The sequence below is a fragment of the Protopterus annectens genome, chromosome 2.part1, assembly GCF_019279795.1.
Source record: "Protopterus annectens isolate FY-2018-M chromosome 2.part1, PAN1.0, whole genome shotgun sequence".
Taxonomy (NCBI): domain Eukaryota; kingdom Metazoa; phylum Chordata; order Ceratodontiformes; family Protopteridae; genus Protopterus; species Protopterus annectens.
Genome location: NC_056729.1, coordinates 1,037,082,556 through 1,037,096,650, shown reverse-complemented (window position 1 = coordinate 1,037,096,650; position 14,095 = coordinate 1,037,082,556). Strand labels below are relative to the sequence as shown.

General features: G+C 40.0%; 1 protein-coding gene across 2 annotated transcripts in view; it reads left to right on the top strand.

Moving 5' to 3' along the window:
* Nucleotides 1–14,095, top strand: part of SORBS2 (sorbin and SH3 domain containing 2) — a 3,647,154-nt gene that overhangs the window by 2,618,278 nt on the left and 1,014,781 nt on the right. For both annotated transcript variants that reach the window (XM_044062620.1, XM_044062621.1), the window contains one exon: nucleotides 437–624. In XM_044062620.1, the coding sequence (XP_043918555.1) occupies nucleotides 437–624 (188 nt within the window). The remainder of the gene's footprint in view (nucleotides 1–436; nucleotides 625–14,095) is intronic.

Genomic DNA, 14,095 nt, shown 5'->3' with positions numbered 1-14,095 from the left:
ATGTAGTCTGCAGTTTGTAGTAACCTTTATGAATCCCCTTTTATATTTAAGGCTGCAAGAAATTCAGTAGAAAAACTAAAATTAGGAGGTAGAAGGTGTCAGTTATGCTTGTATTGTCTGTTCACTCAGAATTGGTGTACACTTAGTGTAGATGTTAATGAATCCCATGATCAATCTTCAATGCTACACAGTATTTCTAATACTGTAGACTTGTCACTCTTTCGTCTGAGTCTCCTATCTTTTTACTATGGATGCGTCATGCCTTGTTATACCTAAAGCAGTAAATTATTTTAGGAATTAAATCTTTAGTGTTGTTCTTTATGGAAACAAAGCACACCAAGCAACTGTGGTGATTAATCTGGCCACTTAAACAAGTGTGGTACATGGCCTACTAATCAAAGATAGCATATGCTAATCGGTATTAATTATTTTTCAGTGCTGCCAGTTCTGCAAGTGACTACAGAAAAAGAAGGAAGTCAGAGCCAGTTGTAAGTCATCAGAGTGCACAGAGTGATCAAAATGCACACCAGACCAGGCTGAGTGATGGCTGTGCTCATGGAATAAACAGCACAATTAGGAAGCCTTTAGCTAACTCATCTCCTTCTTCTCCCTCCAGAGCAAAAGGTATGAACTATTATGAAACATATTAAAACTAATTTCTGTATATACTAAAGTGTCATTTTAACAGAACGTGCTGTAATACATGGATATCTATATGCAGGATCACAAAATAGTAAAATTCATAATCAACCATAAATTTCTTCCCTCAGCCCAAATTCTGATATATGTAATAATAAACTTGGGGATCTTTTATTTATTTGTTTGTTTGTTTATTTATTTATGCATGTATGTATGTTATCTCTTTCAGGTGCTTATTACTAGGTGCTTTTGACTGTCCAGTGAAAAAAACTGTACACTAGTTTGAAAGCACTTCATCTTTCCAGGTCACACAGTTGTCTCATCACCTCACTCACAATAAACCTTTTAATGAAACTAAGTGTTGAACAAATACAGACATACTGCTTGCAAGTCAGTCATTTACTGTCATTGTATATCTTCTGAAATAAATGAGAGAATAAGCAGAAGCAGTGAGTGTGCCCACATATTTTCATAAAATGCTGTGTTTACACTGTTTTTATTCAGGTCCACATCAGATATTAACCCAGCCTGACCTTAATGGATTAATGCATTTGACTGCTTTTCTTTGACATTCTTTTGGAACAGTTTTCTTATTTCTTAATTGTTTTCAGTTGTAAACAGTTCATGATGGAATTCAACTTCAAACGTGAACACTTTCTCGTTGAGTAGCTCCTGTGTAGCCAACTGCATTTACTTTCATCCCAGCATGTCACAGAGCTGTATGTCTGAGTCCTGGGAATCTTATAATTCCTATACAATACAGCACTTTCTAGGTCTTAGACCTGTAGTTTCATTTTATTTTTGAGTTTTGCTCTGAACATTAAAAAAAATGCTAAGCTGAAGAGATTGTTAACCATACCTCTCAAACTCTTAGTGCAAGAAATCTGGATGAAGTCTGACCAAATGGTAGTACAAGGGCCCAGAAATAGGGGCAGATTTTAAAAACTGCTCTTATTAACTTAGAAAGTTGCTAGAGTAACAGGGTTTGTGTTAACATATGTTTTTGAAGGATTTGAAATCTGAAACTCAAATGTATGTCATTATTTATGACTTCAATCATCAGATCATCCCAGTGATTTCCCAGAAAACAACAAATGTTATGAGGAATAAACCAAAAATATGAGGCAAAAATCTGGACATTCTGTGAAAATCTGGACAGTTGAGAGGTATGGAACTGTTTGTTGCCAGCCTGAATTATCTAATACAAATATTTTATCTGTCTTTGTCACAGAAAAGGCAGTCACCATTTCCGCCAGCAAAATGTAATAAATGTTCTATATAAGCATTCCCTTAGAATGTCACAGTTCTTATGACCTAACTTATTTACTCTGCTGCTAGGTCATTGCACTCAAATAATTAGCCATCATTGTCCTTAAATAAGGTTGCTTTGCTTCAGAATCTTCATTTTGTGACAAGGTAGGTCCTGGGTGGAATCACTTGTCTTCCTTAATCATGAGCACAGTGAGGCAGAGCACCTGAGGGCTTGTTCAAATGAAATCTTGACCAATGGATGGGGAGATCAGATATACCCAGGGGATTACCCTCAGTGTCACGCTCGACAGAGCAGGCACAAATAAATAATGGGTATAGTTAATAAAAGAAAAGGGGTAAGCCACAAAACGATGGGCTAGGCTTGTAAATGCCCTCGGGCAGATAGCCTAGTATGAACCTATGAACCTATGAACCTTTTAATCCAGTTACATTTCTGTTGCACTGATGTCTTACTTCTGTTTGTTAATTAACCCACAGACAGACAATATCAGGATAGTTAAGCTTTCTCAAGATCAGATGTCATCAGAGCAGACTAAATCAATGAAAGGAGATATGTAGCCAGGTAGCATTTTCATCAGTTTGGTCCTTAACCACTTTTCCCAATTTAAGTCTTACTTTTGTTGTAGTTAATGCTACTCCATTTTTTGTTGTCAACAGCATCCTTCTGCCAGAAATTCCAGAATAGGAACTGCTTACATGCAGCTCAGTAAATGGCAATAATACTGTACTTTATCAGCTAAAGAGAAGAGTATGTTCTATTGTATGGGAGTCTTGGCATACTTCTCAGCTATCTCAGATTTTGTACAGCTTCCCTTAGTTTGCCTCCTATTTTTGTCTTGTTCCTCATAAAATAGTTGATTTTTCTGTTAAATCGCTGATGACTACAGTCACTCAATAATGCCAGACATTAGAGTTCCATACTTCCTATGGTTTTGAAAATGTTTGCTGATGCAAAACCTGTTGCTTTATTAGCTTTTTAAGTGAATTAGAGTGATATTTAAAACTGTCCAGGATTTTGGGCCTTTGCCACCCCACTTTCATTAGTTTTGGCTTTGTCCATAATTCTTGAGCAAAGAAGCTGAAATTTAAGGTGTTCAGTTTCACATGGATCTTACTGTTATCTGTCGATAAACATAAAGGTCCCAAGTGGTGGAAGCAGCCCAATCCAAAATAAACAGAACAAATGCTAAAAACAGTAGCCTGAGTGCAGGTTGTGGTTCAGTAAGGAGCATGAACCATAGCTTCTATCCAGAAGTGCAGAGTTCTCATACCAGATAACTTCAGATCTTCAAAATAAGTCACCTTGAGTCAGTATTAATTTAAAGAAGCTTTATTCATATTACCACTTTTGTCTTATAGACTTCATCAGACCAGGAAAACCTTACAGTAATACTGCCTATGGCATTTGTCTTTTATCCTCATTTCAGCAAAGGGGTATAGGAGGATAAGCTGTTGTGGTTAATTTTCCTGTTAGCCTTTTAAATTGGTAGTAATTGACACTTCCTTTTTGGCTGTGCTTCGTTGCTACTAATTTGCATATGGCTTTCAGAATTAGCATTTTAAATGGCTATAATTAAAATTCCCAGATTGGTTGTGCTTCCTTACTAGTAATTTGCATACGATTTTCAGAATCCTTCTTTTTTAGTAGGTCTTTCTTCACCGCAACTGTGCTCCCAGCTCCTTTGTTTTGGTATATATCTAAAATTATAGTTAGTTTTCAAGTGAATATAAAAAGATAATAACACTGTATCAGAAGTTGTCTTCATTTGGTCTTCAACCTGTGGGTTTCGGATCAGTCCTTGGATCTAACTTGGCCGTATACTCCAGCCTTAGAGCTGAAAACTGAAGGTTCCCCCCAGATCCCCACCTGAGGATGTCTACTTTGGAGGCATCATGGGAATCCTTCATCATGGGGATCCTTCAGCAGAAAGATGGGTTGGGTGGTCCATCCACAAACCTAACTCTGACGAGTCCATGTTCCTGGAACCCTTTGGAACAGGTCCATCTACATCCTGGGTTCCCCCCTGCAGACCTCCTGATTGACTTGATATCTTACAGGGCTTGGAAGGAACTGGACATGGTAGAGTTTATACTAAAGTGCCTGGATTTGATTCTTAGCACCCCTTTGGATAGGTTCCACTGGACTAAGGGTGTCCCGGTCGATGCAATGGTGGTGGCAGCAGCCACAAAGAAAGATCTGGCCCAGGGGAGCTCTTCAGTTCAACCACCAGACAGGGAGTCTAGGGCGATGGACACATTTGGTAAGCAGGTCTACTCTTCAGTGACCTTTTCTCTCAGCGCACTGAATTATCTGGCACACTTGATCAGACTTCAGAGAGACCTTGCTAAGGACATCTCTGAGTCTGTTCCAGGTTCCATGTCTGAAGAGGACAAGAAGATTTTCTCCTCCAGAATGGCCACCCTCCCCTTATCGCCAACATGTCCATAAGACTATTTTCACACGTGGCAGAGGGTACTTCAAGGGTGGCCATTTCAGGTGTTGCCATTAGGCATCATGCCTGGATGAGATTATGTTAGGCATCATGCCTGGATGAGACTATGTGAATTCTCTGAACCCTTCAAGGCATCCTTTATCAATGTGCCCTATGACGGGTCATCTATTTTTGGTCCCATAGTCAGAGACACTCTCTCCCAGTGCAAGAAAGATGGAAAGACCCTGTCTGCCATCAGAATATGCTTTTCTACCCCATAACTGTCCTATTCCAGGAATCAACGTGGCGGTAAGAAGCTATGGTTTTGAAAGTCTCAGGGTGCTTTTCAGGACTTGCAGGGAGACTTTTCCTCCAGAGGAAGAGGGGGAAATGACTACAATGACAGACACCGCCCCCGTGGGGGGAGGTCCAAGAAATCAGGGGTTTCAAAATAAATTCTTGGACAGGCCCTTTCTGCAATCCTGAAGGATTGTCCAACTGCTCTACTCTGGAGGCAGTCATGGGACATCTTTCCCTACACCCAACAGCCTGGGAAGCCTGGAGATCGTTGGGTGTTAAAGATTATATCCAGAGATTACACCATCCCGTTCTTCAGATCCCCAAGTCTGACTCAAAGCCTCCCCAATGTGCCACCCAATCAAAGGGAGGTGGCAGCCCTGGAAATTGCAAACCTTCTGGAAAAAAAGAGTCATCCAACCCATCTCACAAGAGCAGTTCAGATCGGACATCTATTCAAGATTCTTTTTGGTACCAAAGATAGCAGGGGACTTCAGACCAATTCTGGATTTCATTTCCTTAAACAAGTCGATTGTCATGATGAAATTCCAAATGGTCAGTATACAGTCCATTCTGCCCTTCCTGCAGAAGGACGATTGGATGTGCTCAGTAGACCTTCAGGATGCATATTACCACATCAAGATGGACAGATGCTCCAGAAGTTTCCTCCACCAGTTGCTTTCAGTTCAAGGTACTCCCCTTTGGACTCACCACAGCCCCCAGAGTCTTTACCAAAATGATGGCAGTAGTTGCAGCTCACCTGAGACTGCTCAGATTCTGTGTGTTTCCTTATTTGGACGACTGGCTTCTCACTGATCCCACCAAGCATCAACTTCTACAAGCAGAGGATTGTCTCTTCCACCTAGCCTCAACCTTGGGCATAACCATCAATCTTTTGAAGTCCAAATTGAATCTGGTCCAGATCACTGACTTTATAGGGGCTTAACCGGACACAACTCAGTCCATATTCTTCCTTCCCCTGGACAGAGTTCAGTCCCTTTAGCTGCACATAATTCAGATTATTTCTGACCATCCCCCACCTTTTTTGTTCTCAGAGCGTTGGGGTCGATGGTGACTACCATAGCTCTTCTACAGATGGCTTGCCTTCACATGAGAATGCTTCAGTGGACCTTTCTCGAACTGCCCATGGACTGTCCCATAAAACTATCTCCTATGGTGGCTTCGATCTCAGGATCTATACTTAGGACGACCATTCATTCCATCCCCTCCCAAGGCCATGGTGACCATAGACTCCTCCCAGCTCAGGTTGGGGGAGGGTTCGCTGGGTCGGATGGTCCAAGGCACCTGGCCCCCTCTAGAGACCAATTTGCATATAAATATCCTGGAGATGAGGGTCGTTCTTTTAGCATTGCAAGCTCTCTGTGCCTGTCTTCCCACAGGGACAGTTGCCATTCAGACAGACAAAATGTCTGTTGTGTAGTACATCAGCAAGCAGGGTGGAACCAAGTCTTACCCCCTATGTCGAGAAGCCATGCGATTGTGGGAGTGGGTGATCTCTTCCAAACACTTTCTTGTTGCAATGCACATTCTGGGGAAATCAAACATTTTAGTGGACAAGCTCAGCAGAACCATTCTGATGCCTCACGAGTGGCCTCTCTACCCTTCAGTGGCAAGCATGATCTTTCAGAAATGGGGTCAACCTTGCTGCGATCTCTTCGCCTCTCCTTCCAACAAAAAGTACAGTGAGTATTTTGCCCTGATTCCCCTCTGGGGGAGGGCCCCAATGATGCTCTGATCAATGCTTGGTCCCCTGGTCTTCTTATGCCTGTCCTCCTCTTCCCGTGATATCCAAATTCCTCCAGAAAGCTCAGAGATAGAAGTGCAAAGTCATCCTCATTGCCCCATTCTGGCCTTTCTATGATCTCACCTTGTGTGTCCTCCTTGGACTCTCGATCCCATTCTGGATCTTCTGTCCCACTATTCGGGTAATCAACATCTAGATATTCTCAGCCTGAAGCTAACCACTTGGCTACTCCACTTCCGTTGATGGCTAGAACTCCTGTGCTATCCTCTCCTGTTCAGAAGATTTTGATTGCAGCTCATAAGGCCTCTACCAGGAAAATGTATTCCAGCAAATGGAAGAGATTTTCTGTTTGGGTGCAACAACATCAGCTAGACCCTTTCACGGCTCCCATCTCAGCTATTCTAGATTTTTTGGCTCACATCTTTAACAGTGGAGCTAACTTTCCCACAGTCAAGGTGCAGTTGGCAGTCATCTTGAATTTCCATATTCCATACTGGTGTTCATGAAAATATGTAAGGCTTTTTTGACGGGCACCTTTCTACTTCGGCCACTGGTCAAGGATCCTACTTCCCCATGGGACCTCACTTTGATGTTACAAGCTCTGATTTTTGCTTCCTCTGAACCAGCTGCCACAGTTGATTTACAATTCTTGTCTTGAAAGATTGCTTTCTTAGTGACTCTCACCTCTGCTTGTAACTTCATGCCTTATCCATTAAACCTTCTTATCTTATTTTCCACATGGACAGAGTAACTCTTCGCACTAATCCTTTCTTTATGCCCAAGGTTGTCTCAGAGGCCAAAATTAATCTCCAAGTCTTCTTCCCTAATTTCCAAAATAAAGGAGAATACAAGCTTCATCTAATTGATGTTCACAGACAGCTAAGATTTTACTTGGCTAGGACAAAAAACTTCAGAAAATCAGACCAAATGTTTGTCTCCTTTGCTAGTTTCAGTTGAGGAAGAACAATGACCAAAGTGACTTTAGCTAACTGGATCTCAAACTGTTTTGCATTGGTGTATTCTAATAAAGAAATTCCTTTACCAAATCAGATCAAGGCCCATTATAATAGATCTGTATCCACTTCCGCAGCTTTTGGTCCAGAGTGTCAGTCTATGACATTTGTTAAGCAGTTATTTTGTCTTCCACGCACACCTTCATATCCCATTACAAATTGGATGTCTGTTCCAGGAGCAGGGTCTCCTTTGGCTCTGCCGTGCTACAGAATATCCTTCCATGAGGGCTAACCAGAGTTTTTGTAGCTGGGGACTCTGTCCTACAGGTTGTAGACCAAATGAAGACAACAACTTCAGATAAAAAAGTTATGTTCTTACCATAACATTCTATCTGAGTTGTTCATTTGTCTTCAACCTTTCACCCTCCTTCCCCCTTCCTCAGATCCTGGGAGGATTTGGCAGAAGTACATCCAGGTCTCTCCCACTGCTATATAATCTGAGCCTCTGATGTATTCTGTTGTATGGTTTGGCTAATGCTTTGTTGTGTTTAGGTAATGTTTTTTTTTTTTTTATCAGCAGCAAATTTGATCTGAGGAGTAGAGGGAGAGTGGGGCATTATTGGTAGGAGAGAAGGAGCTCAGTATTCGGCTCCACGGCTGCAGTGTATGGCCAAGTTGTATCCGAGGAAGGATCTGAAACCCACAGGTTGAAGAAAAATGAAGCAATAACTCAGATGGAACATTATGGTAAGAACATAACTTTGTTTTCTGTCTTAATCCACAGGCAGTAATAGTCTTATTGTGTGCATCGTTCCAGTGCTAAATAGGCGTAACTTTTTGCAATTTTTATATATTTAAGATTGCTCTTATTACAGAAACTGTTGTACATATATATATAATTGTTTCTTTAAAAATTATTAGAAATTAGAACAGGTCATGTAAGGTTAATTACCTGTGAGCTCAGGAGGAGTTAGGAACTAAGTCTTGTATTTAAAGGGTAGAGTAAAACATTTCAAGGCTTTACTGAAAAAACTCACTCAGATTATGCCATGGGCTGCTGTGAGGGGAAAAGATTAGTTTGTTTTCTTTTATATTGCTTTTTTGCAATTTGTATTGCTTTATGGCTTTTTTTCCATTTTGTATTTTGTATATTGTGATATATTTTCATTACACTATTTTATTCTGCATTCTATTGCATTTTTAAACTAGCAAATATTCTCTTGTGAGTAGGGTTGCCAGATTTCCGACTGGCCAGGTAGGGACTAAAAAAAAAAGGGTCATTCACTGTAAGTGAAAACTAAAAAAAAAGGGCTTCCACGTCTTGGCCCGGGCCAATCAAAAATAAATAAACACAGACCTACTTCTGTTTAATGCGAAACATCGCAGTTCTGCATTACACAGAAGTAGCTCTGTTTTGCAATGTTTTGATTGGCCCGTATACCGGTATACGGGGCAATCAAAAGTTACTAAACACAGAGCTACTTCTGTTTAATGCGGAACATCACAGTTCCGCATTACACAGAAGTAGCTCTGTTTTGCGATGTTTTGATTGGCCCATATACCGGTATACGGGCCAATCAAAAATCGCTAAACACGGAGCTACTTCTGTTTAATGCGGAACTGCAATGTTCCGCATTAAACAGTAGTCTGTTATGATGTTTTGATTGGCCCGTATGCCGATATACGGGCCAATCAAAACATCGCAAAACAGAGCTACTTCTGTTTAATGCAGAACTGTGATGTTTATTTATTTATTTTATTTTATTTTACATTTGTTTACTGGGAAAGTCCAACTGGACACAGGTCCTTTTTCAGCGGTGGCCCGGGGAGAAAAGATCCACATAATACATAAGAACATAATATTTACATAACATTATAAATCTAGGTGCAGTATTACATAGTATGGCACATAGAAGATGAGGTAGAAATGCAATAGTACATGGAAAAAATTAACAATCAGAGTACATGCTTCAGAATATCTCTCCAAGTACTTCATCCAGAAATCATCAGGGTTCGCTATAGTAGTTTCCCCTCAAGTGTTTGGTAGTGCACTGTATAGATGCAATGTCCTCCCCACGGTTGAGTGGCGTTCGAAAGACATACGTGAATGGGCATGCCTTTGTTGAAGGTTGGGCGTCAGGCTGGCACCTCGGCACCATAAAAAAAAAATCGACTGCCAATCATTAGTGGACCGGAGTTCCGCTGTGGCGACCCCTAATTGGGAAAAGCCGAAAGAAAACAACAGCCTTGAGTTGATATTTTTCATGTAAAAGCACTCTTGATATTTCACCAATTCCTAGTTCCACTCAAGGTAACTAGTTCACACTGTGATAAGTATTGTCCCCAGAGTTGATAACCAGATACTCCTGAGTTTGCTGTATATTTTCACCGCAACCATGTAATCAATAAAAAAAAAAGGTATTGTTGTTATGGATATGAACTTTCCAGCTATCTCTGTTATCAGCTTATTGGATATTTGCATCATGAGGCAATCCAGAAATTGCATCATGTTTACTGACAAGTAACTAACTCTCAAAGAAACTGATAAGGTATGTGAAAGATTTATTTACACAATGTCACTGGAGGCAAAGCTGTCACATAAAAGCACTCCTAATGTCAGTCAGTTTGTCAGTAGTACACATGTTGCACCCATCACACAGTGTGGAGCAAACACATAGACTGCCATATGCTGAGGCACTTAAATCTTAAACCCAAAGACTTCCTAGATGAAGCAGACATAACAAATGCCCTCATCAACCTCAAATGCACTCTTTCAAAACAACATCTACATCAACATATACAGCTACATTTCAAGGGGTCCCTACTTCTAAGCCCATAAGGCAAGTAACCATACAATGCAACATTCTTGTTAATTGGAGACTCTATTGTAAGACACATCCTCTCACAAGACTGAGTAGGTAGAAAATCACTGTCAGTTGCTTATCAGGGGCCAGTATCCACCATATTACACATACAAGCAGGTCACTGGACCACAAGTTGCAGTATATCTCAGTCATAGTCCATGTTGGTGTAAATGACCTGAGATATACCTCTCTACACTATATGAAAACAGACTCCATGAAGCTGCCAGAATGTGTGTTACCAGCGGGTGTGAGCCTAGCATTGAGAAACATTCTACCGTCTTTAAGAATGATGCCACAATATGAACAGAAGATGACTAACTTTAATAATTGGCTTAGTTTCTGTTGTCATTCTAAGGTGTGCAATATTTGTCAGAATGGAAGGAGATAGTTAACAGCCAATGCTGCTTTGTCACGGCTGGTCTGCACACCTCCCCTTTATGCTTTTGAATATTAGCTAAAACATTGTCCTCACCCATAGTGCCTTTTAGGCATTTCCAAAATAAAAATGCTTCTGACATAACGTATTAAACCAAGAAAATCTAAAAGTCTTACTGCTCAGTGTTATGAGTCTAAACAAGAAATTCCACTCCCTACAAGCTCTCCTCGCCCTAGAAAATGCTGATGTCTATGCAGTCACTGAGTCATGGTTTAAAGCCACAGACAGCACTCCAGCAGTGCAAAGCTATAATGCCTTCAACCCATTTTGACCAGCTACTACACAGGCAGGGACTAAAGGTGGAGGAGTCTCGAATTACTTTAAAAATAAATATACTTCAAGGCTTGTCAAACAAGATGATGCACTTGAACTTCTCCACATTCAAATCACCATAGGCAAAATCCCATACCACTTCCTTGCAAGCTATAGGTTTCCCTGTATGACCCAGGCAACCCATAAAACATATTTAAGATTACTGGAAACACTCACCATCCAACCCAATACCAGTATTAACTTTGAATCATATATGACACAAAATGAGCAGGCACAGAAACTCCTGAATTTTGTAGACACAGACTCCATGGATCAGATTGTGAATATGCTGACCAGGGGAACAAACATAATGGATCTGTTCCTCACTAATGTGGGAGAGTGCTGCACACCCCTAGTGTAATGTCCTCTCTGATTATGTCAAACTACAAAATGGTCTCCCTTTAAGTAAAAATAAAACCTAAAACCCAAGGCAACTCTGGGATAACTTCAGACTTTTAAATGATAACATGGCAAAATTTTAAGCCCTCCCCCAAACCCTGAGAACACTTTTGTCCCTATGTGGAACTGTTCACAGAAACCGTATACAAGCATGTTAATAGCTGCTTGGAGGCAGCTGTACCCACCAGGGAAAAAATACAGGACTAATTAAAATAAAAAGCCACCTTGATAGAATCACACCTTCAATAGGCTGTATAACAGAAGAAAACAATTATGGCAAAAATTAGGAGTTGTGGTACCCAGCAGAACTAAAGCACTCCCATTGAACTAAACAGCTTAGAGGACAAATAATGTCTGGCAAATCCAAATTTGAGGTCAAGGACAACTACAAAGCATTCTTTAGCTATGTCCGCAAACTCAACAATACACAATTGTGTGCAGGGCTCATTATTAATAAAGCCATTTGCACTGAGACAGAAAATATAGCAAACCTACTAGCAGACAAATTAATCATTATTTTTACCCTTATCCACCCCCAGCCTTCCCTTAGAAAATACCATCAAATTTAACTCATCTAACTATTACTAGGGAACAGGTCCTTAATACTCTCTCTAAGGCTAAAAACATTGCATTGATGGTCCCCGACAATGCTCCAGGCTGCCTTCTAAATAGCGTAAAACATGACATGTCAGGCTGTCTGGAATCACTAGCCATAGTCTTCAAACAGATTTTTTGCCTCATGAATGGAGAACAGCAACCATCATCCCAGTTCACAATGGCGGGCTATCTACAGACCCTGGAAACTACAGACCAATAGGTCTCACTAGTCATGTATGCAAAGCCATGGAAAGAATTAGCATGGAAATAATCAAAAATGGCATAGGAAACCTCCAGAAACTTTACTAAACCTAGGTTGTTTTTGTTGAGGGCAGGTCATGCTTACTCATCCTGGTGGACTTCATACTTATAAATCTATGAACAGCTAATCTTGAGTCCAGGTGTATTACATGCATTCAGATGAATCTGCCAGTCCAGCACTTTTCTCCAGTAGTGCATTCTTGTTCCCATCAGGAGGGGTAGGCCAAATCTTGTCGAGTATATGGAACTTGTAGAAACTGTGGCCTATTTATTCTATGCTATGCTTGGCTAGCACATTCCTTGTCACTTTCAAAAAAGACTCAAGGCAAGTTTCATCAAAAGTACATCCACAGTTTATCCACGAAAAATCAAAAAAGAATCAAGACAGGTTAATACAATCAAAGTAAGCGCTTTCATCCAAATCAAATGAAAGAACTTCATCAGACAATTACAAATCATGAAAAGCCAGTATAAATAATTCAAACAAAATGACATCACTTCCCCTAATCACCATTTAAAGACATATTCTCCCCATTAACACTTTGTATGCATTACTATTAAGTAGATAAAATTAAGTTTCACAACCTATCATACATATTTAAAATTATAAGTTACATATACTAACACAAAAACTGTACTTGAAAAGTTTTGTAAACGTTAAGGTTATCTTTCTAAAGCTTTTAAACATAAAATCATTAAGGCCAGGGCTGGCAAAAGCATTAACTTTGAGCTGCCAATAAGCGGAGGGGCCAAGGACCTCCTCTGATATTCTTGCTAACATTATCAATTATTAGATAGTTGAAAGAATGCCCAGGGTTCTCAGAGACATGTTTAGCCAAAGCGTCCGTGATGTTAGCTTTCCCAATATTATATTGGTGTTCCTATACTCCCTGTTTAAAGAATATCTCTGTTTTTCCAATATAGAACCCTGGGTAGCATTGACATAAGGCAACATACACAATACCACAACTTTCACAATTGTATTTACCTCTAATCTGGTATGTTATATTATTCAGAGTGAAAGAATTAGCAACCAACATAAATTTACAGAAATTGCATCTGCCACATTTTGTCATTCCCATTTTAATGGGTAGGATGGAGGATTTTATTTAATGTTATATTCAAACATGTTCTTTAAGTTATTCCCTCTTTTAAAAATCAACCCAGGGGCTAGCACTAATTTTTTGTTGGATGAAAGGGTCATCCAACAAGATCCTCCAGTTTTTCAATAGCATGTCTCGTACAGACCCAGCATCCATAGAGAAAGTGGTAATAAATTTAAAAGTATGGTTATTACCAATGTCGTTTAACATACATCTCTTTGGTTCACCAACAATAACATCAGCCTGACCATTAACTGCCAAACTCATTCAGGGGTGATTCCATTGTTATTTCCATGGTTTTACTCAGTAAGGACTTGAACCAACCACTAACTCTTTTTTCATAGACTTCATTTATAATGACATCTATTAATGCTAGGGGGTAGCATCTCTTCAAAAACATATTTTTAAGTGTCTCATATTCAGACATGAATTCAGAGTCTAGTGTGGTCATCTAAGTGGCTCGTACAAGTTGACCTTTTATTACTGCTTTTTTTCCGGTGAAATGTTTGGGAGCTATTAAAGTGCAATAGTGTATTGGAGTATGTGGGTTTTCTAAAGGTTTTAGCTATATATCTCTCATGTATAAGATCCTTTGATAATTCGACATCTAGGTAGGAGATAGTCTCAACCCTAAATTCAAATGTAAATTTGAGGAATGTTGTAAATCCAGAAATGATATTGACAAAGTTTTCTGCATCACCTAAGTCCCCCCAAAAAATGATGAATATGTCATCCAAAAATCTAGTGTACCAGAAAACTTTGTCT